This window comes from Felis catus, chromosome B1, assembly GCF_018350175.1.
Source record: "Felis catus isolate Fca126 chromosome B1, F.catus_Fca126_mat1.0, whole genome shotgun sequence".
In the NCBI taxonomy this organism is placed as follows: domain Eukaryota; kingdom Metazoa; phylum Chordata; class Mammalia; order Carnivora; family Felidae; genus Felis; species Felis catus.
In genome coordinates, this window is record NC_058371.1 from 145,066,648 (window position 1) to 145,089,737 (window position 23,090).

General features: G+C 42.1%; 1 protein-coding gene across 1 annotated transcript; it reads right to left on the bottom strand.

The window, feature by feature from the left end:
* Positions 1-1,039: 1,039 nt before the first annotated feature.
* On the bottom strand, positions 1,040-21,737 carry EREG (epiregulin). The gene is made up of 5 exons (XM_045056224.1): positions 21,385-21,737; positions 7,143-7,229; positions 4,547-4,670; positions 3,540-3,689; positions 1,040-1,329 (listed from the first exon to the last, which is right to left on the bottom strand). The coding sequence occupies exons 1-5, from the start codon at positions 21,431-21,433 to the stop codon at positions 1,248-1,250; spliced, it is 492 nt and encodes a 163-aa protein (XP_044912159.1). The 5' UTR covers positions 21,434-21,737; the 3' UTR covers positions 1,040-1,247.
* Between the last annotated feature and the right edge of the window lie 1,353 nt (positions 21,738-23,090).

The window sequence follows — 23,090 nt, forward strand, 5'->3', positions numbered from 1 at the left end:
CTTAAATTCTAGAAGAAGCTACTTACTGCATTGTTTTAAATTAAAACTCTGTTGCATAGAAGATGAAATAACCATATTTTCCATCTTTAAACAATATACAGAATTACTGTCTTAGATTTTAAAATAATGATTAGTCCATCAAATTTTGGACTACGATTTAATCTTAGAATTCTTGGGGCGCCTGGGTGGCTCAGTCGGTTAGATGCCCGACTTCAGCTCAGGTCATGATCTCGTGGTTTGTGAGTTCGAGCCCCACGTCGGGCTCTGGGCTGACGGCTCGGAGCCTGGAGCCTGCTTCCGATTCTGTGTCTCCCTCTCTCTCTGCCCCTCCCCCACTCACACTCTGTCTCTCTCTCCTTCAAAACTAAACATTAAAAAAAAATTTTAAAAAAATCTTAGAATTCTTAATCAAAGTCCCTATGAAAACAAATACTTTTAAAAAGAAGCCCAAATTTTGGCCTCAAGTGGGGATTTTTTTTTAATTTTCTCATGAACATATGTTTCTCAAGAAACATCGTGAAGCTAGAAAACACCTACTATTTACATAAAAGATGGCATAAAATGAAGTTGTCAATTCCTTTAATGCAAGAAGAATCTGCAGCTGGGTGACTCGTGTCCACAGTTGTGAGCTGGCAGAGGGCACTGTCCACTTGCCCTCCAGGCCAGTCACCATGGAATCAGAGCTGAGGGTAGGGACTGAAGGATACAGCCCTCCTGGGTCTACTTCGTTCCCCGCGTGTAGTGCTTAGCACATGATATAGACTCGCTTCTCCCCAATTCCCATTGCATTAGTGTTTTAATACATGACACAATACATCAAACTGTGATACAGTCAAATCAATTATCGCTCATGTGAGGAGCAGGAAAATATTCACTCGATTTGACCATATATATTTAGGCTTAACAGGAATCTGTCATTTGCTGACCCTTCCTGAGTCATGAACTGGACGTCGCTCACTCCTAAGCATTGTGTAGCTGGCAAGTGAGCTTTGAAGCTAAAGCATTTGGCCCCGGAAATGATTTCTTACAAAAATAGGACTTCTTTCCATATTATATATTTTGTATACATTATACATTAGCAAATAGTCTGTCAAAAATAAAACAAAAATAAAAAACTTTTCCAAGTATATTACAAATGCACCATTGTTGACTTAACACATGATCCAACATAAATATTATTAATAAAATAGGAATATTAACATAATCAGGCACGCTGCGCATCCCTGCCCATAGCTGGACGGCAGCACTCAGACTTGTGGCAGTGCCGGATCCCCTGACGTCACCCTTTCGTATTCCTTCTTTGGTTCTTTACTCTTTTGATTTCTGTACCTAGAAATATTCAGAAATTGAAACTGTTAGCACTGTAGTTAACAGTAAGAAGAACAAAGTATGCTAACAAAACAAACCAACATATGGACTCAAAAGAAACATCAGCACAGTGTTTCCAAAATGACAAAAGTCGACAGATTTAGGTTGGGCAAGAGAAAAAAAAAGGGGGGAGAAGGGGTAGGATTCTGTGGTCAATTTGGGGAGGAAATGGTGAAACACAGTTAAAGGACTCTTCAGAGGTTTTAACATGTCCTGAAAATTACCAAATTCCAGGAAAGCATGTGACCATATTTAAGCCTGGGTGTTTTATTCTCTGTCCCTCTTTCTCTTTCTCTCTCATTTGTTTCTTTCCTTTCCCTTCTTTCTCTCAATCTCTCCCTCTGTCTTTCCTTCCTTCTTTTTTCTTCCTTCCTTCCTTCCTTGCTTCCCTCCCTCCCTCCCTTCCCTTTCCCTTCCCTTCCCTTCCCTTCCCTCCCCTCCCTTCCTTTCTCCTTCCTTCCTTTCTCCTTCCTTGGTTCTTTCATTCTTTCCTTCCTTCTAGAAAACTAGTATGTGAATACCATACTACATCATTACATTCTATCCATCACATTGATACAATGTTATCACCAAAAGCAATTAGAATAACTTGTTATTATTTATCAAGCACTAATTAGTGGCTGACAATGCCCGAAGTGCTATACATTCATTACTCATTCTATTCTCACATTCTCACATTGCCATTATCATCCTCATTTTATAGATGATGACAGTGAAGTACAAATGGGTTACATAAGGTCAAGTTCTGCCAGCCAGGATTCAGAATCTTCATTCATTCATTCGTTTGTTCAAGCTATCCTCCTAATATTTTGAATTCATTTTCTACCCATTTCGGAGATGAGGCATGTAGCCTTGAGGAAACTGCACGTGTATGCTTAGTGGAGGAATACAATTTGAAAGCTTTTGTTCAGACACAGACACAGTTCTGCCACTTGCCAACTATATGAGCTGAGGCATGTCAAATGACCTCTCTAGGTCTCATTTCCCCCATCTTTATAAAGGAAAGGATTGTAGTCAAAGATCTTTTAGGGGTATTTCAGTTTTAGTAGTGTTCAGTTCTGTGATCATAACTAATTAGGAAGGCGTTTTCATTTGATGAATACTTAGAATCAATCATGGGCAAAATAAATTTAATCTTATAAAAGTAGCACACTTTCCGACCTTCACAAGTAGAAGCACATTGCTTTCAGCAAACAAACAAAATGACATCCACTCAGATCTTCACTGAAAAATTTGTACCAGCCCCAAAATAAGAAGGATTTCATGGAGACAGTTCAAGGCAGCTGTTATTAACTAATTCACACTGTTCCCAGACCCTGGTCTTAAACCCTAAAACACAGCCAACAGTCTGATACACTGTCAGTAATTTCAAAACTCATTGTATTTTTTTTTTCTCAGTGATCAGCCTCCGTCAGTATAGTATTATACAACAGGGTGGGGTGTCACTGTTCTGGGAGACGGGAAAAAGTAAGCTCTTAACAACTGTCCGGAAATTCCTGTCTACAGGTCTGCCTTAAACTTTAAAATCCTAAGCCTCTAGGGTTATTAATTTACAAAGCACATGCTTTATGAAACACAAAATTTAACCTAATAATTAAATACAAATGGTTAAACATAACATTGACATCATGCCTTATGGTTTCTTTAACATGCATGATAATACTCAATGCTGAAAATGGTCCTGTCATTAACGTAGAAGATTTCTATCTGTATATTATAGAAGAAAGAACTGATACTCTAAGCTTGGCTTGTACAGCTTATAGAGACAATAAATAGCAGAGCTAATATTAGAGTCAAATCCATATGATCTGCCACGGAAACTTCTTTTTTGTAAATATCATCAGTGGGGGGCGCCTGAGTGGCTCAGTTAGTTAAGCGGTCGAACTTTGGCTCAGGTCATGATCTCACAGCTTGTGAGTTCTAGACCCACAACGGGCTCTGTGCTGACAGCCCAGAGCCTGAAGCCTGCTTCAAATTCTGTGTCTCCAACTCTCTCCGCCCCTCCCCCCCTTAGAAATAAATGTTTTAAAAAATTAAAAAAATACGTATCATCTGTGCAGAGTCCATCGTATCTCTCTAAATCACACTTTGTCCATAGTCTTACCCAGTTTTTTAGCCTGCATTGTATAAACATAATACGTAGAAGCAGAGTGCAGAAACCACCGGCTTACCATCTGCAGAAGTAGTATATGGAACCGGCAACGATGACGAGAAACAAGAAAACGAGAATCACAGTCAAAGCGACATATTCTTTGCTCAAGGGCTGTTGGACGGTTAAAAAGAAGTGCTCGCAGCGGACCCCAGTGTAACCCACTTCACACCTACAGGAACATGGGAGAGAAAGATCGGTTATTTAAAAAAGAAATTATCATTAAGAATTCGTTTTGTAAGGAGCCGTCTCACACTGTGATACAGGAAACCGACGAGGGTTGCTGACAGCTGTAAAGAGGAATTCAAAGACTGGCCTCAGAGCGGGGCCCACATTGATATCAGAGCTCCACACAGCTCTCAGCTTAACTGTGGTGCTAGGTGACAGGCTGGCCCAGCTGCCGGGGTGGCTGACAACCCACAAGGGGGTTTGGAAAGTTTTCGTAGGGTGGAGGTGCATTTTGTCTTAATCAGTTCAATCAATCCTTAAAACAGGGGCTGAGGGGCACCTGGGTGGCTCAGTCGGTTAAGCGTCCGACTTCAGCCAGGTCACGATCTCGCGGTCCGTGAGTTCGAGCCCCGCGTTGGGCGGGCTCTGGGCTGATGGCTCAGAGCCTGGAGCCTGTTTCCGATTCTGTGTCTCCCTCTCTCTCTGCCCCTCCCCCGTTCATGCTCTGTCTCTCTCTGTCTCAAAAAAAATAAACATTAAAAAAAAAAAAACAAAAACAAAAACAGGGGCTGATGTAGAAGTCCAGTGGAAAGACTAAAAGCAGAACCACCTTCACGGTCTATGAGAAGGAGGCATCAAAGCCTACCCGACTCTGTACCCTGGAAATATCGGTACAATTTGAGAGCTACTGTTTCTTCCAGAACTTAAAAAACAAACATGCTTAATAACGTTACTAATAGCACATATAACTGCATGCTAATAGTATGTATAAACTACAGCCCCTGGAAACACATCAACTTCAAACAATTAAAAAAAAAAAGAGTATACGTCTAAAAAACACTTTTTTTTTTTGCCTATTACCTGCAATAATTTTCACTCATGTCCACCAGGTAGATGCACTGTCCATGCAAACAGAAGCCATTCATGTCAGAGCCACACTTTGTTATTGACACTTGAGCCACACGTGGATTGTCTTCTGTCTGAACTGTGAAGGAAATGGAAAATTGGGTATATTCCGCTGCCTTCTTCGAAGCATGAATCACCCTTTCATATAGTCATTGCTGAGATACTGTAGCAAAGCAGGGCAGGTACTAATCAGTCGAGGAGACTTTTCAGGACTAAGTCCCTCTAGTTATCACAGTTCCTAGGCCCATAAACAAACATTTGACCCCTAAGGAGAAGGACCAACAGACTAAACAAACAAAATAAGACCTAGGCATTTAATTCACAAAGGATAATCTTGAAGGATAGAAAAGGAAAGTTTACGACACACCAAAATCATTACCCTCCAAAGTTATTCACTTAACCCAAATGTGTCTGATGTTTTTCAAATCTCAAAATAATTCTGCAGTTCATTACTCCAAAAGCAACTGCAAACTGAAACCATTACTTAGTTCAAGACAGCAAAGTTTTATAGTGGGTTTTCTTTATTTTATTTATTAACTAACTCACACTGTTCCCATACCCTGGCCCTAACCCTAAAACACAGCCAACAGGCTGATATACTATCAGTAGTTTCAAAACTCATTGTATTTTTTTTCTCAGTAATCAGCCTCTGTCAATACAGTATTGTACGACAGGGTGGGGTGTGAGTGTTTTGGAGGACTGCAAAAAAGTCAAAGATCTTTTAGGAAGGCATGTTTTGGTGTATATTCCCAAATTTTTGAGGGTACCATCAAAGAAATCAACCAAAGCCTCCCCAACATCTGTAACCATGAGAACTGAACTAGACAAATTTTGACTTCCAAATGCCTGGGGCTGGGTAAACACAACAGTGAAAATAGAAGCCTTTTTAGAAGTAGTGTTGCAACCTGTATGTAAAATTCATTTTAGGATTTTTAGTTACTGAAATGTGAAGGATGCTTATGAAATAATCAAATAATAGCATCTTGATTGTAATACTCCTGCTGAAAGAAATAAACAAGCAAACAATAACAAAAAAAGGGAGGGAGGCAGACCAAACTTCTGAAGAGTCCAGTGATGAAGGAAGAAAAGAGAACAGAAATACTAATCCAAAGGAATGCATACGTCCCAATGTTGATAGCAGGGCTATCTACAATCGTCAAACTATGGAAACAGCCCAAGTGTCCATCGACTGATGAATGGATAAAGATGCGGCATACACACACACACACACACACACACACACACACACACACACTGGAGTGTTACTCAGCCATAAAAAAGAATGAAATCTTGCCATTTGCAACAACGTGGACGGAGCTAGAGGCTATCATGCTAAGTGAAGAAAGTCGGTCAGAGAAAGACAAGTACCATATGAATTCACTCATATGTGGGATTTAAGAAACAAAACAAATGAGCAAAGGGAAAAAAGAGAGAGAGAGAGGTAAAGCAAGAAACAGACTCTTTATACAGAACGAACTGATAGGAGGTGGGTGGGGGATGGGCAAAATAGGTGGTGGGGATTAAGGAGGGCACTTGTGATGAGCACTGAGTGTTATAGGGAAGTATTGAATCACTATATTGTACACCTGAAACTGATCTTACACTGTATGTCCACTAACTGAAATTTAAATAGAAACTTAAAAAAAAAAAAAACCTAAATAGTGGAGGCATAACAAAAAGGAGGGTAAGAGAGAAGTAAAATTATTGTGGGAAATACCCTGGTACCTCAGGATAACCTTCGACTCAATATTCAGACTGAGTCTAAAGTAGAGCTCTCTTGAACCACATCCAGAGTCCTCAGGGGTCCCCGAGGAAAATAGACTATGCGTGACTTCTCTCTGTGTTCCTATGCCTATGCACAGTGTTTGGCATGTATTAAGTACTCCATAAATATTTTCTGAATGAACGTTGTAACGGAAAGAAAGGACATCATTTGTTCCTTTTACAAAAAACAACAACAAAATATATTGATTATCTACTGTGTACCAGGTTAAATTAGCCTACTTTGCCTGGGATCTAATCTCTAGCAATGGTTTCACAGCAAAGTTCTAAGGAATGGCCAAAGGGCATCTGATTTTCCTTGTCCTATCTCTTTAAGATCTACTCATTCCAGAGAACTAGATGCCCAATCCCTCTCCCACCAGTTATTCTTTTATATCGTTTTTCCAGATCTAGTTCATAAATAAGGTGCTAAAAAATTATCAGTATTATTATTTAAAAGTTTATTTATTTTTGAGAGAGAGAGAGAACACAAGTGAAGGACGGACAGAGAGAGAGGGTGAGAGAGAATCCCAAGCAGGCTCAGTGCTGTTAGCACAGAGCCCCACTCAGGGCTAGATCCCTTGAACCAGGCGATCATGACCTGAGCTGAAACCAAGAGTCAGACGCTCAAGTGACTGAGCCACTCAGCACCCCCCCCCACAATTATTTTGTTAACACAGAAGCTGTTCCTCTCCCCTTTCTCTACACTGTCACATATTCATAGTCTTTGAGTTCATTTCTGTTAAGAATGTGTGACCGTCCGGGGCAGCACTGGCAAGGCCGGACTCACCTAAAGCTGTACAGTTATCTTCGGATTCTCCTGGGATGCATGAAGGAATCACGGTGGTGCCGAAAACTGCTTGGAGAAGATGGCAACCTAATAACGGGGGGAAACCAAACATATAAACAGTGCTTCAAAAAAAGAAACCTTGATCACAGTTTCATGTAACCACACTACTTACAGGGTTGTTTTAATGATTTCAAGAATTTGATCCATTGAAACCATAAAAGAAACTGATTTGTAAAAACAGGAAATAATTAAAAATCAGTGAGCCCCCAGCTCTCGGTCTAGGGGTAAAAACCTTGGCATGACATTCCTAATTTCAGATTTGCCCTGTTCCCAGGGTCAAAGACCTGATTTTGAAATTTGATGTCCTAGAAGCTTAGCAACAGAAATTGTAGAGACTTTCCACTATTTTGCTCCATGATGTATTTGGAGCAATGCTCCAAGATAGAGCTTATTACACACACGCATACACACACACACACACACACACACACACACACACACACAAAGGCTTAACTGACAATCAGTTTCTATTTACAGTAACCACTAAACAGGACTCTCAACCATCGATATGTTCCTTTGTTGATTTAAGTGCCCAGCTTACTGTTTGCATTGTATTATGCACAAAAGTAGATCTTAATTAATAAAATGTAATCTAAGTAAAGTCAGAATATATCTTATCTAACGTGGGAGCGAACAAACACGATAGATGAAGCACTGAGCCCTAGAATCCAGTTTCTGTCAGCCCAGTAAAAGTTTGAACAAGGCATTTCATCGTGTGTCCCCACTTGATAGGCCAATGTTGGAAAACAGGCTCCGGAATGACTTAAGTAGTTTCTGAATTCCATAGAAAGTGTAAGAAGAGTCCTTTCCATTGCACAGATGTTTACTGAAGAGGGTTTAGCTGCTTGTGTTCAGGAGTCAGGCATTTGTACTTCACCCCTCTTTCTAGGCTAGACGAGTAACTTATATAGTAAATACTAATGGTGGTGATGCAGTTGTGGATAGCAGTTAACATTTCTTGAGCATGTACTATATGCAGGCGTGGCTCTTGTCCTCTTTATCTATATTATCTCATTTAATCCACCCAGTGACTCTTTGAAGAAGCTACTACTGTTATCCCCACTAAGCATATGATAAAACTGAGACTTAAGGAGTTTAAGTAACTTTCCCAAGGGTACATAGCAATGTTGTTAATGGGCCACATTACGGAACCTGGAAAGGGGCAATAATACAGACATCACACAGACAAACCAGGGTAAATATGATTGAAGCAGAGTATTTTAATGCTCTAGGGAGGCAACCAAGTGTGATGGAAAGGCAATCCTGGGGGAAAACTTGGGTTATGTGATTTTGGACAAATTAATTAGTTTCTCTGGCTCTAGATTTCCCGCACCTTACAGAGTTTGGGGGCGAATTAAATTAAATGATCTTTGGGGCGCCTGGGTGGCGCAGTCGGTTAAGCGTCCGACTTCAGCCAGGTCATGATCTCGCGGTCCGTGAGTTCGAGCCCCGAGTCAGGCTCTGGGCTGATGGCTCGGAGCCTGGAGCCTGTTTCCGATTCTGTGTCTCCCTCTCTCTCTGCCCCTCCCCCGTTCATGCTCTGTCTCTCTCTGTCCCAAAAATAAATATAAAAAAAAAAAAGTTGAAAAAAAAATAAAAAAAAAAATAAAAAAAAAATTAAATGATCTTTTTCCAAAATGCCTAACACACCAGAGACTCCCACAAATGTTCCAGGATACTCAGGGTCTAGCCTCTAGTTTTAGCAGTATGTGTGCGTAGTGCCCTCTCCTGGTCTATAACAAGATTACAGATCTCTTTGTAATTTGATATTTTAAAGTATGATTTAATCCAAGTAATAAAAGATTTTATCTTATTTTTTTTTCTCGATCAGAGGAGACATGGATATGTTAAACATACTGCATATTATTGCTAAAAACTACATTACACATCTGCATCATAGCTTCTAATTTCATAAGTTTCAAACTTGACCCTTAGAACAATCCTATGAAGTAGTTAGTAGCCCCCCCAAATTTAACATCAGGGAAGTTAAATTAAATGTCTTGTCCAAGACCGATTACATAGTGAGCATAGAAAATAAGAGTTGGAATCTATGTTTGGACAGCAAGTCTCATAATCTTCCAATGATTTGACAATGCCTTTTTTGAAAAGTTTAGAACTATCTCCTTCCTACCCCTTATTTCTCCTACAATATAAATAACTGCTTCAGTTGCTCATAAAGGAAAAAAAATCATCTTTCTTAAATAACAAAAAAAAAAATCCTAAAGTCTGGATTTCATTGTCATTTGAACAGAGATAGAAAAAGATAATTTGTTCCACAAAGCTTTTTTTTTTTTTTTAATATTTATTTTTGGGAGAGAGAGAGAGAGAGAATGCACTCACGAGGGAGGAGCAGAGAGAGAGGGGGACAGAGGATCCAAATGGGCTCTGTGCTGAGGGGCTGGAACTCAGGATCCCTGAGATCATGACCTGAGCTGAAGTCAGACGTTTAACCGACTGAACCACCCAGGTGCCCCTCTCTATATATCTTTTTATGAAGAATGAGCCATCAACCAGGCCAGCTTTGTTCTACTTCTCAATATAATTTGGCCATGCATTTGCCTATGGCAGAATTAAACCCTTTAACTTATACAGTCGGCTCAACACAAACAGGAGCTCTAGCTGTGTGTTTTTACATTCTTGGTGCCGGTCTTCCTCCATGCTTCTTCATCTGAGGAAGGCTTTGGAGAAAACGTTACCAGTGCTCCTACCAAGAACTTTGCCCGTCAGCCCCGTCCACCGTGCAAACACACATTGGAAGCTCATTTCTCTATCCTTTGTGGAAATCAGAAACTAGCCTTTCCTGTTCGGATCTGCTTACACCTGCAATCTGCAACCATTATAGAATTCAGCTAATTGTTTTGGGGTGTTGCTTCTTAGTCTTTTTTTTTTTTAAGGTTTTTAGTAGTTGTTAGTTTTTCCACTGTTGGAAACTTTGTTCCACCTGGTCAGGCCACAGGTGACATATTTGTCTTTGTGAATTAAAGAATGTTCAGTGCAGGGCGTGTCTCCACAAAAACTGGGCTCTGGTAACCTGTGACGCTCCCTTGGACATCGTCCACCGCTTGGGATGGTTTCTGCGAGACTAGCTCTCGCTGCATGAATTGAACATCCGGGTCTTGTACAGATGAACTGGTAAATAATTTTAAATGCTTTCCTCAAATGAAAGACTGCAGCTCCATCATGGATGTACATAGCCAATAAAATAGCAAAATTGGTTCTAAAGCTGTGTCCCTCTGCAAAGCTCTGTGTCTTTAAAAGAATGATTCTCGAGCTTCTGTCAAGTTCGTCTCTGCTCCAGGCCCTTGCAAACTCGAGTAGGTGGAGCTGATCAAAATATTTAAAAAGGGAACCCATGGAGAATTCTGACATCCACCACCTTGTCACCCTTAGGAAACACTACTCATTACTTTAAAGTCAGACAGGGAAGGAATAGACGCTAAAGTCATATACATACATTTCCTTATCTTACAGGTTTATTCCCTGCCGTTAGTGTTATTTGAACAATGATGGTCTATGATTCTATTGCAAATATTGTATTTGAGTTTTTGATTCTTGACCATGGGTCTCTGCTAAGAAAATAATTCACTAGGATATTAAGGATTTTGGATAGCGTGTGTCCAGAAGACAGATCTGGTGACAAGCCGTACGTTGGTAACTGAAGTATAGAGGAACTGCGTGCAAGGTGGGATGGGGCAGACGATCTGTAAACTCAAAACGGTCTCTTGGCACTCTGTTTCAAGAAATGCAAGAAAAGTCAAATTTCCATCAGAGGCTATTATTTCTGTCAAATTTCCCAAATGAGTTTTAGGAATTTGATGCACACCTGCTCCTCTCTGTACCTTAACCTTTCAGAGATTGTGTTTCAATGAAATCTCGAAGGTGCCAGCAGGAAGTGGTGTAGGTGATTCACAGGATACAAATCACCTCTACTCGGTGAGTCAGGGCCGAGCCCACATCCTTACACAATATTGGGGCACCGTGCGTGGGAGAAGAAGTTTGAGGATCATTATCTGAATGGGGGCAGCACGAAATGCCATGGGCCCTGAGGCGCCAAGAAGTGCTTGCCCAACAGTCAGGAGGAACGCCAGATGTAGAAAATGTCTTTCTTACTGGATGGGGTTTCCTTCACCTTGCTCCTTACGGCTACACCGAGGGGCTCAATTAGAAGGAGGCTGGGATTTGGGGATTGGCTGACCAAGCCGATACTGCAAAGTCAAGGGCAATTCTCCAGGAGAAAATGGCTTTCCTGAATAGCAATGAAGCAAAGAAAAATGACCCCAAATAAAATGAGGTAGGTTACAGAATGAAAGAAATCATCTTATTTTCCCAATTTAACCTTTCAGAATATTTAGACCAGAACGGTAAACTCATAATGAATCATGATATTTGCCCGTCCCAAGCAGGTATCAAAATCCGCTTTGTTCACGCTTTTGGTGTGGTCACATGCCTACCCTGCTCACGGACTGTTAGTTTTCTACCTTCTTCCATGGCAGTCTATAATTTTAGAATTTGTCTGTAACATAGTAGGCTTGTTAGGTCTTGTATAATTTCAAAGAGTGAATATGCTTTCACCATTTCCAGATGCCTTGTTGTTTAAAATTAAAATTTACTATTAGATAAGGTGTGGCTTCACCTTGGCTAAAATAACTATAAACTCTTTATCATGTCAGATCCCAAAAAGAACTCTGTCAGTATTTTTGAACATAGTCTCCTTCCCAGAGAACTACATGAAAAGAGAGGGAGACAGAGAGAATATAAACCTTGCCTTTTTCCAGAAATCATTCTCTTCCTACAGCTTTTCAGTGCTAACCTCATAACTAAGCTTCATTAAAAAATAAATGTAGGGGTGCCTGGGTGGCGCAGTCGGTTAAGCGTCCGACTTCAGCCAGGTCACGATCTCGCGGTCTGTGAGTTCGAGCCCCGCATCAGGCTCTGGGCTTATGGCTCAGAGCCTGGAGCCTGCTTCCGATTCTGTGTCTCCCTCTCTCTCTGCCCCTCCCCCATTCATGCTCTGTCTCTCTCTGTCCCAAAAATAAATAAACATTGAAAAAAAAATTAAAAACAAAAATAAATGTAGGGGTGCCTGGGTGGCTCAATCGGTGGGGTGTTCGATTCCAGCTCAGGTCATGATCTCGCCATTCATGAGTTCGAGCCCTGCGTTGGGCTCTGTGCTGACAGCTCAGAGCCTGGAGCCTGCTTCAGATCTGTGTCTCCCTCTCTCTCTGCCCCTCCCCTGCTCTCACTCTATCTTTCTCAAAAATAAACATAAAAAAAATAATAAATGTAAAAACCAACTATAACTGTTCAAATCAACAGGATGAAACCAGAAGTTGATACATAATAACAAGTTACAAATAAGTATTTTTTTTAAGTTTATTTATGAGAGAGAGAGAGAGAGGAGGGGAGAAAGGGGGAGAGAGAAAGAATCCTAAGTAGGCTCCATGCTGTCAGCACAGAGCTCAACGTGGGGTTCAATGTCATGAACTGTGAGATCATGACCCGAGCCGAAACCAGGAGTCAGGAACTTAACAGACTGAGCCACCCAGGTGCCCCAAATTAGTATCTCTTTTAATTTTGAGTCTTAAAAGGTCGCCATAGGATCTTCCTTGCCAAGTGGCAAGAAAAGATTTATTAGGCCATGCTTTTTAATTCATAGGCATGAAATAACACTCTTCAATTCTAGTAGTAATTCCTAAATCATACTTCAATGTACTCATATATTTTAGTCATCATACAATACCGTACTTAAAGCTATTCAATTGAGAAGCAGTGAGTTAAAATGTGAAGGTATAGTTTACTTCACCCTAAAAATGGATTTAAAGATGAGTATCTTATTCACAATGGAAGTATTCTCATAATGCAGGAGAATGCATATCAACTCTTGTGGAAAAGGTACAATTTATACTAACCTGGGTGTTTGGAATTTTTTGATGAAGAGCTCTAAATGTGGGACTTGCATTCCTTAAAAGCCAAAGTTTTGGGGTGCCTGGGTGGCTCAGTTGGTTAAGCGGCCGACTTCGGCTCAGGTCACGATCTCGCGGTCCGTGAGTTCGAGCCCCGTGTCGGGCTCTGTGCTGACCGCTCAGAGCCTGGAGCCTGTTTCAGATTCTGTGTCTCCCTCTCTCTCTGACCCTCCCCCGTTCATGCTCTGTCTCTCTCTGTCCCAAAAATAAATAAACGTGAAAAAAAAAGCCAAAGTTTCATCTCTAGAGTATTCCAAATCTCCTATTGAAACTATTATTTTTAAGTTGTTAGGTGGGAAGTATTTTTATGACCCTGTCTGCCTCTACTCCCTTTCATCTTTCTTCTCACACCTATCCCTACTGAATTCAGAAATTCAATTCAATTCAATTCAGACATTGAAATTACTATCACATTACTGTCTCAGAAGAAAGACCTCGGAAAGGAACAAGTCTGTACTATAACTGCTCACCGTGAGCCTCCTTTTCATTACGGCCATATTATGGCCTGAAGCTTTGAACGCTTAATGGTGTTTTTAGAAGCGCATTGGCTATCATATCATTCATTCTTTATAGAGGCCTACTGCCAAAAATGAATTTGCCAAAACACAGAGTTTTAATAAGTGACCATCAAGAAAGAAAGGAGAGAACAAATACATAAAAGGTAATTTTTAAAGCCTCAAAGTTAATTATACTTCATGCACAGGAACTGTGTAATGTAAGCAGCACATAGAAGCTGCTAAGAAATTTTATTTTGTGAAAATACATTTTTTTTTGGTTAACTTGGGGGATTTCAGTGAAAAGCCCATTTGCATCGGTAGTGTGGTAGGAAGGTGGAAAGGGCTTAGTTATACTCTATAAATGGAAAGGCAGAGGGTAGCTTACTTACTTTTAGTAACCATATATGTCAAATTCCATAAATATTGAGATTTTTCTCTATGCAAGAGATTGGACAAAATGCTGACAGGAAAATTAATGCAAAAGACATAGTTTCTGTCCTCAACAGAGTTAATAGGCTAGAGACCTGGCGGGGAGAAACAAGGAGAGAAGTGAGAGGTGATGCCAAGTTCCTGAAAACACCAAGGATGGTGATGCCATTAAAAGAGTAGAAAACAGGGGCGCCTGGGTGGTGCAGTCGGTTAAGCGTCCGACTTCAGCCAGGTCACGATCTCGCGGTCTGTGAGTTCGAGCCCCGCGTCAGGCTCTGGGCTGATGGCTCAGAGCCTGGAGCCTGTTTCCGATTCTGTGTCTCCCTCTCTCTCTGCCCCTCCCCCGTTCATGCTCTGTCTCTCTCTGTCCCAAAAATAAATAAACGTTGAAAAAAAAATTAAAAAAAAAAAAAAGAGTAGAAAACATAGGCAGGGCAACAGTTTGTGGTGGCATTTGCAGCTAGGGGGCGTGAAGGGGGGACAGAATGAATAAAGGAATTTGAGATCGTATTTCATATATTACCTGTTTTTATTTATGAGGCATTTGGGAATACAGTTCTTTTTTTAAAGTTTGTTTATTTATTTTGAAAGAGAGAGAGAGAGGGGGGAGGGAGAGGGAACACGAGCAAGAGAGGGGCAGAGAGAGAGAGAGATTGAGAATCCAAGCTGGCTCCACACTGTCAGCACAGAGCCCAAACCCATGAACCACAAGATCATGACCTGAGCCAAAGAGTCAGAGTCTGATACTCAACTGACTGAGCCACCCACGCGCCCTGGGAATATAGTTCTTAGATAAAAGAATAAGAATGGATTTGTGGAGTCTATTTGAAAGTCATATGTGGAAATACGACCTTTAAAGGCATAGGAGTGATTCAGACGTTCCCAGATTTTGGGAAATGAGTGATGAGGAATGGATAGAAATGGCCAAGAAAACTGGAGAAAAAAAATAAGTTCAGTGTTGTGGGATCCAAGAGAGCACTGAGTTTTAAAAGGAGGCATGGGGTGGTCCGCAACACAGTGATTGTAGAAAGTCATTCATTATGATGAATGGCTCCATCGTAAATAAGATTCACCTTTATTCAAGGCAACTGGTGCTAAATCAGCAATAAAAATTGCTAACTGGATTTTTTTTTAAACACTAGCATTGATTTTGTATTTGCACCTACCATTAATATTAATTTTACTTGTCTTGGCAACTCGAGCACTAATTCAAACTGTGAATTATGAGTGGCAATGTGTTATAGCAATGGAAAATACATTAAGCTTGTGGTTCTCAACCTGGAGTAATATTGTCACCTGGGGAACATTTGGCAATGTCTGGAGACATTGTTGTCACAACTGCGTAGGTGCTACTGACATCTAGTGGGTAGAGACCAGAGTTGCTGCTCAACTCCCTGCAATGCACAGGAGAGCCCACAACAAAGAATTAGCTAGTCCATACTGTAAATAGAGCCAAGGCTGAAAAAAAACCCTGCACTAGACCTGTTAGGTATGGAGTCCACCTCTAGCTCAGATAATACTTTTATCCCACTGTAGCTCCTGCAACTGAGTTATCTCTGAAAACAGAGACCTAAGGAGTGGAGTGGACTGGGGAGGGCTTGGGGGGAGATGGAACTTTTAGATTACTCTAAGGTTCCTTTCATTTCTAAAACAATACTTCTCTTTCTCTTACTATCCATCATCCAGTCATATACTGCTCAGTCCCTCTCTCTTGTTCTCTCTCTCTCTCTCTCTCTCTCTCTCTCTCATACACACACACACACACACACACACACACACACAGTGCAGATATACTTAAATTTTATTAGGTATACCATCAGTGAACACAGACTATATTAAGTGTTAGAAATGAGAAAAATAGGGAAGAAAAAACACTAAACTTTATTATTAAACACACTGAATTTTCAAAAACTATTGCATAGTCTCCAAATATTTTGCTTCTCAGACACATTTTCAAAAGACAGCTTCGAGTTCGACACATAGTGATGAGAACTTTGAATAAAGTACCATCCTAATCGTCCATCCAACAAACCTGTACTGAGTGTTGAAAATAAGTCAGTCATGAAGTGGATGGTCAAAGAGGAACACAGTACCAGTAAGGCGACTTGGGGCGGACACAGACTTACAATGGGACTTAAAAAGGGCAGGACCCAGGATGGGCGTGGTGCAAAGGAGGCAGAGGTAGGTTGCACATTTATTTTGGAGTGGTGGGAGAAAGGAGGAGGGGGGTAACTGAGAAGGTTTGATACTTCTCTTCAGTCTTTTTTTTTTTAAGTTTATTTATTTATTTTGCGAGAGAAAAAGAGAATATGAGCGAGGGAGGGACAGAGAGAGGGGGAGAGAGAGAATTCCAAGCAGACTCTGTGCCACCAACATGGAGCCCGACATGGCACACGAACCATGAGATCACGACCTGAGCCCGAATCAAGAGCTGGAGGCTTAACGGACTGAGCTGCCCAGGTGCCCCACTTCTCTTCAGTTTTAAAAGGTGAGTAAAGCATTCGCCAAAAGGGAGTGTGAGCTGGGGCACAGTAGAGGGCACAGCATATTCAAGCATGGAACCTTACACACTGGGTTACTCACTTCTTTTTAAGTCTGTTTTCTCCCTTGAAAACTGGGAATATTAATACATTTCCCAGCCTAAAGGGAGTTATTGTAAGGATGCAACGAGGCTTTTTCTAAGAAAGCACTTGATGATGGTGATAATGGTGATAACAGCTCTAATTTTAAAAGTGCTTTTTATTATTTTATAATATCATCAGAGTAATTAGATTTGTATACAATTACCTGACAACATAGCTGCTATGATCTCCATTTTACAGATGAGAAAACTGAGGCTCAGAGAGGAATAAATCTTTCTGAAAGTATGAAATAAAGGAACAGGGGTATGGAAACTGTCTTCCATACACAATGTCTCTTGACTCAAAACTATGTTTGACATATGTAAACATGTGTGTGTTTATATATAAGTATGAGAGGGGGGCTTTTTCCCCTTCCTTGGGGGAAAGTTATATTTATATTCAGGAGATATTGAGATTCACACACACATATATATATATATATATATATATATATACACACACACGTATATATGTGTGTATACATATATATATCAGATATATATATCATATATATAACATATATATATCAGATATATATATCATATATATAACATATATATATCAGATATATATATATCAGAATATAACTCAGTTATATTCAGGAGGAGTTATATTTAACTCACTTTCATGCCTCAAATTTAAAATTCAGGATTTTGGGGCGCCTGGGTGGCTCAGTGGGTTGAGTGTCTGACTTGGGCTCAGGTCATGATCTCGCAGTCTGTGAGTTCAAGCCCTGCGTCGGGCTCTGTGCTGACAGCTCAGAGCCTGGAGCCTGCTTCATTCGGATTCTGTGTCTCCCTTTCTCTCTGCCCCTCCCCTGCTCGTGCTCTCACCCTCTGTCTCTCTCTCTCTCTCTCTGTCAAAAATAAATAAACATTAAAAAAATTTTTTTAATTCAGGATTTTGACCTAAGAAATTAAGGGTTAACATTTTTTTTTCATGACAATTATCAAAGCATCTTGTATATTGTAAATAGTAGCCTGGTTAATGAAATCATGACTTTAACCTAGAATGTCACTGAATCTTCACTGGCCCTATCATTAGACACCCAATTTTACATAAACCGTATCACCAGAGGACACGGAGTCTGTTACGTTACTTCATTTTTTGCAAAGATTCCAGAATTGCCATGCCAAGGTGATGGCTGTGAGGATCATTCTCCCTAAGAATCCCTCCTATTACAGCTTTGGTGAATCTTCCCATTCTCGTCCAAAGCAATGGTCCCCACGGCAGTTGCAGCCATATTACTTAGACAATTTGCGTAGGCCAATACCCAGAGCGAAGACTGACAGGTGTGGAAACCACACCTTCACTTCCAATCTCTGTGAAGGGGATTTCTTACATGTCATTTGCATCTCTCAGCTTATCATGAACTAGGAAATGGAAGATTCTTGGGCAAAAAATGGACAGAAGGCATTCAAGTTCATTTTTTCCAAAACGAGTTGGTGCGTATTGTACTTTTTTCTTCCAAGGAAGTATGTTTATTTTCTCACTGTTGGAAGAGATGTGCTATAGATTAGATTAGATTCCATCTTAGTTCCTTATTGGTATTATGTTAAATTCACTATAATATAAAAAGATACCGGGAATGAAAAAAGGCATAAGTACGCTTCTCCTTACCTATACGTCTAGGTACATGCAGAAATAAGGCCTCAGTTGATTGGTATAATGACTCCTTGGGAATAAAAGTCATTTCCTAGAAATTGCATTCATTAAAAATGCTGAATGTAGGGTAAGTAAAAATTCAACATATTTTAGCACCGCTTAAGAAAACAGTGACATGTTTTCTGGGCTTGATTTTGAGTGACACCTTACAGATACCATCTTTGTACATATGCTTGTCCTGATAACGGATTCTAAGCCTTGGGGCAGCCTCCAGACTACTCTGAAACATCTTTATTAGAACCTGTGATTTTTATTATGCTCCTGACGATCCTGAGACCCTCTGGCTCCTCCCACATCACTCCCGAAAGACCATGCCATTGACTATCATCTCTAAGTCCTTGTAAGGTATTTGACTTCACTTAGGGTTAGTCTCTTCATTTGTCACAGGGCTAATCACACCTACCTCACAGAGTGATTTTAAGGAATAAATGAGATGATTGTGCATAAAGCACTCAGCACGCAACGTGGTTAGCTCACAGGTAGCATTTGGTAACTGTCCGTATCTTTCCCAACTCCCGGATTTGGGCCCCGGTGCTGAACCACACACCCCAATTACCCAAATTGTTTATATGGTAAGATGATGGAGGAAGGCAGACAGGTGATGCCAATACTCAGGCAGTTCATAAACTCTCAGGGTCAACAGGAAAGATCCGAGACGAGCCAATGTCTCACTGAGACGTGTGCTGCTTATATTTTCAGGAAAGAATGCTTATTCTGCTCAATTCTCTGTCGTTGTGCAGTGAGGTAGGACTAAACTATCTTAGAGATGGCATTCGGGAACATGCTCAAAAGCGCATCTGGGTATCAGTGAAAATGCTGGATTTTAGATTAAGAGCCTTTCTAAACATTAGCTGCAGAACTCAAGATAAAAATTTCTCCTCTTTGTTCTGGGCCAATCACAAGATTAGAAATGATAGTTCAGCTCTAAAACGGCAGATTACTTATAAATACGTTATCTAGTTTGGGGAATCTCAACCATGTACTTAGTATTGAGTAAGCTAAAAGTGCTGACAAATCCAGGTGTGACCTTCCTCAGTTGAGCCCTGCTTTTCTACAGGAACTTGGGTCACACTTTCCCGGCATATAAAGCAAGAACATCAATATCAAATACTTACAAAATTTAAAAGTAACCAATTGATTGTATGAATGTGTAGCAGTTTAAATCTGCACGTGTTGGAGGCAGAGGATGAAACCGAAGGCATCTATATTTTTTCCACAGTCATACACATACTTTCCACCAAAAAAAGCAGGAACAAAATATTTGCTGAAGTCTGAACTAATCTTTGGAAGAACAGGCATTTGGGAAAAGTATTTCTAGGTAATCTTTCATTGGGGGTGGGAGTCAATTTCAAAAATACCAGGTGGCCTTGTCTTTTGTTACATATGCTTTAGAATAAGACTATCGGACTTGCATACCTGATTAGAGTATAGAGATATGGCAGAGAACTTCAAACAGGAACTTTCCTAGTGGCAGAGAAATATCTAAACAAACTGGGAAAACAGAAACTGACCTAGCTCATTTGGAAATGGGCTTGGCGGCTGATGAAATAGGTGAACTATAATTAAGTAATGCAATAAAGGAGTTAAACACTTTCATGACAACAAAAACACACACAACACACTCTCTAGGTGGGTAGTCACCAGGTTATTCATAGGCTCTTGCTGTCTCAAATTAGAATATTCAATGAGTGGCCCAGAACAGACACTTGCATTGTTCCCAGGCAGCCCTACAGGTGGAAAGAAAAAAAAGCACGGAGCCTTTCTGACCTCTAGGTTCATTTCTAGCTCTAGGAAGACAGTCCCCTTTCCAATTGTATTTTTTTCACAGACCCTTCAAAGCAAAGATAGCCAAGCCAAATCATTTACTGAGAATCTTCTAGCAAATCACTCTTAGCACAGTTTTGGCAGAAACCACAGACCCAGTTTCTACTTCAGTTCCTAAACTTGTACAAGTAACTTCCAACTATGCATAGTATGCATGCCATTAGGTCTCCCAAGCCCTGAGATAAGGCGTGTCGAAATCATAATTTAACTGTCACATCCTGCATAGGTAGAGTTAATTTGTTAGGGGAATTTGCCCCATTGCAACCCCAGAAGGAATGTGCGGCTGGCAACTTTTATTTCCTTATTAAGGTTTTCCTATACACCTCCAAATCCCTCTTGAAATTTAAGGAATTAGAGAGAAACGATATTTTTTTTTTCAAACCAGAAAGTTTACAAAGGATCCCCTTCTCCCCCTTCCCCCCCCCGCCCCCCATCCGCAAGAACTAAATCATCTCAAATAGGCATCCAACTCATCAATTTCAGGCTATGGGGTGCAACAAACAGCAAGAGAAAATTGCCTGACCGGTCTCCCGCGGTGCAGGCTGGGGGGCGTGGGGGTCCAAGGGCTGGAAACAGCTCCAGGACCCGCCCATGTCCCTCCAGCTTCTCGGACGCCAGACCACGTTTTAATTCCGTGGCGCCTGGAGCTCCAGCAAAGCTGCCACCTGCGTGCACCAGCGCCCCCGTGAACAACCAGACACGACAGAGAAAACCGAGGGCGAGACCGGAGGAAAAGCGCTTCTCTCCAAAAGGTCTCTTTTGCCCGGGTCCGGTCTCTACTCCTGCCCTTTGACCCGGTCCCCACCCGCCCCCCTCCAACAAGAAAGAACAGAACTTGAAATGTTAACAGTGCTTTCCCGGCCTCTGGATTTCCAGAACCGGCAACGTTTCTAAAGAAAGAAACAAAAACTTTGCAACGTCGTCTGTGGCCTGTTAGCGAGCTGCATTAATTCAGGCATAACATTTGTGGCAATGGTTAATTCATCGATGAAAGGCATTTTTAACACCGATACCCCCCTTTCCCATCCCACCCCAATCGGTCCCCGGCTTGAGGACAAGACGGACTCGCGGAACGGCAGACGTCATTTTAAACGGGGCGCACTTCACCCTGTGGGGGGGAGGGGAGGGGGGAGCTCCGGGCTTCAGCCAGCCCCGCGGAGGGGAGGCGCGGGCGGGGTCTTACCCAGGCACAGCAGCAGCGCGGGGACGCGGCCCGCGCGTCGCGCCTCCATTGTCCTTTCCGCCGGGAGCAGGGAGCAGCGGCGCGGGCGCTCGGGCAGGGCAGCGGGCGGCGGCGCGGGGAGAGCGCGGGGCTGCGGCTGGAGCGCGTCGGGGAGCCCGGAGCGGTCGCGCCACGGCCGCGTCCCTCTGCCACCCGGTCTGTCCGGCAAGTGAGCTCAACCGGCCGGCGCTGCCACCTTTATAGTTGTGGGGAGGGCCCTCGGGCCGGAGGACACACTAGCGGGGTGAGGTAGAAAGAGTCCAGAGTTTCATAACAGGTCCGGGGGAGGAGCGGCCGGAGACTGTCCGGATGTCATCCTGTCATCCTCCCTTTCTGAGCACCTGAGAGTGCTTGAGGAATTAAAAAAAAAAAAAAAAAAAAAAAAGCCCTTCTGCTTAGCCGGGGACTACTCCCCAAACTTTTCCATCCCCATCTCCGACCTCTGCGGGAGGAGGTGGGGAGCGTGGACCAGATGGATCGGTTTGCTCCGTGGGGTCACCTGCCCAGGAGCGGGTGGTGTTAGCCGCTTGGGTGACAGGCCTAACTTGAATCAAAGTCAGTCTTCCAGCCAGGGCTGGCGTTGGTCCAGCGTGCGCTTTTGGAGAGCCGCGCGTGCCAGTGAGTGACTTGTGATTATCCCTGAGGTTTGTCAGTGGCTCAAGAGTCCTCCTGGCCTGAATTCGCCACTGCCCGGAAGCGCCTTTCGTGTCCCCACTCTCCTTCCCTGCAGCTCCGCTTCCAGCGTGGTGCCGGCATTTACAGCTTCCAAGTCTAGTCATGAACAGAAACCCTAAATTATCCGATCTCTGTCCAGTTTGCTGTCCATCAGGCTGCCGCTTTTGATTTTGCTTCAGCAGATTGCGCCTTAATCCCCTCACTTCCCTCTACAAACTCTTTGCGTGAGCCACAGACCTGCCGCAGTGTGGACCAAACCAGTCTTTTCAAACTCGGCTTCCCGCTGGTATACCAGACGAATTGTCTCTCAGCTCTGCTGGGCTGCAAAACTCTCCTCCTGCCTCTGCTGATGGGGTCACAGTTTGGGGCAATGACGGCCTTTTACTGGAGCTGGCCAAGTCCTTCTCATCTTGCTGTTTCTCCAGAAGGGCCTGGACTTCTTGAGCCTCCGGGGATCTCTTTTCGCTCTGATCTCTTATAGCTTGTATTGTTTTTCTTCCCCCCCCGGAGGTTCATAGAATTCTAGATCTCATACTTCACACGTGGTGAAACTACTTTGTGTTGGGTTTTTGGTTTGTTTTCTTGTTTGTGAGTCTTATGTTTAGATCTGTATGAATACATAAATTGTCTTACTTTTCCTTGTATTTCCCTGTAGGGCATAAGAAGTGAGTCAATTTAGCGGTGATGAAAACATATTTGAATAGAAAATGGAATCTGCCGGATGGTGAGAGCCCCTTACCTTTCTACATTTTTGTTTTGTTTTGTTTTCTTGTTGTTCCTTTCCTTTTTTTGTTTTGTTTGTTTGTTTGTTTTGACTTTTTTCTTCCTCACCCCAAGGGGTGCCTGGTAAGGTCCAGAACTCTCCCGTTGGCAACAACTGCTTCATCCCCCAGGAATGAAGCTCCCGGGTCTTGCATTTAGGCTGTCTGCATGTGAATCCCTGGACAAGTTCTTTACTCTCCCTCAGTTTCCTCATATGTAAAACAAGGGTA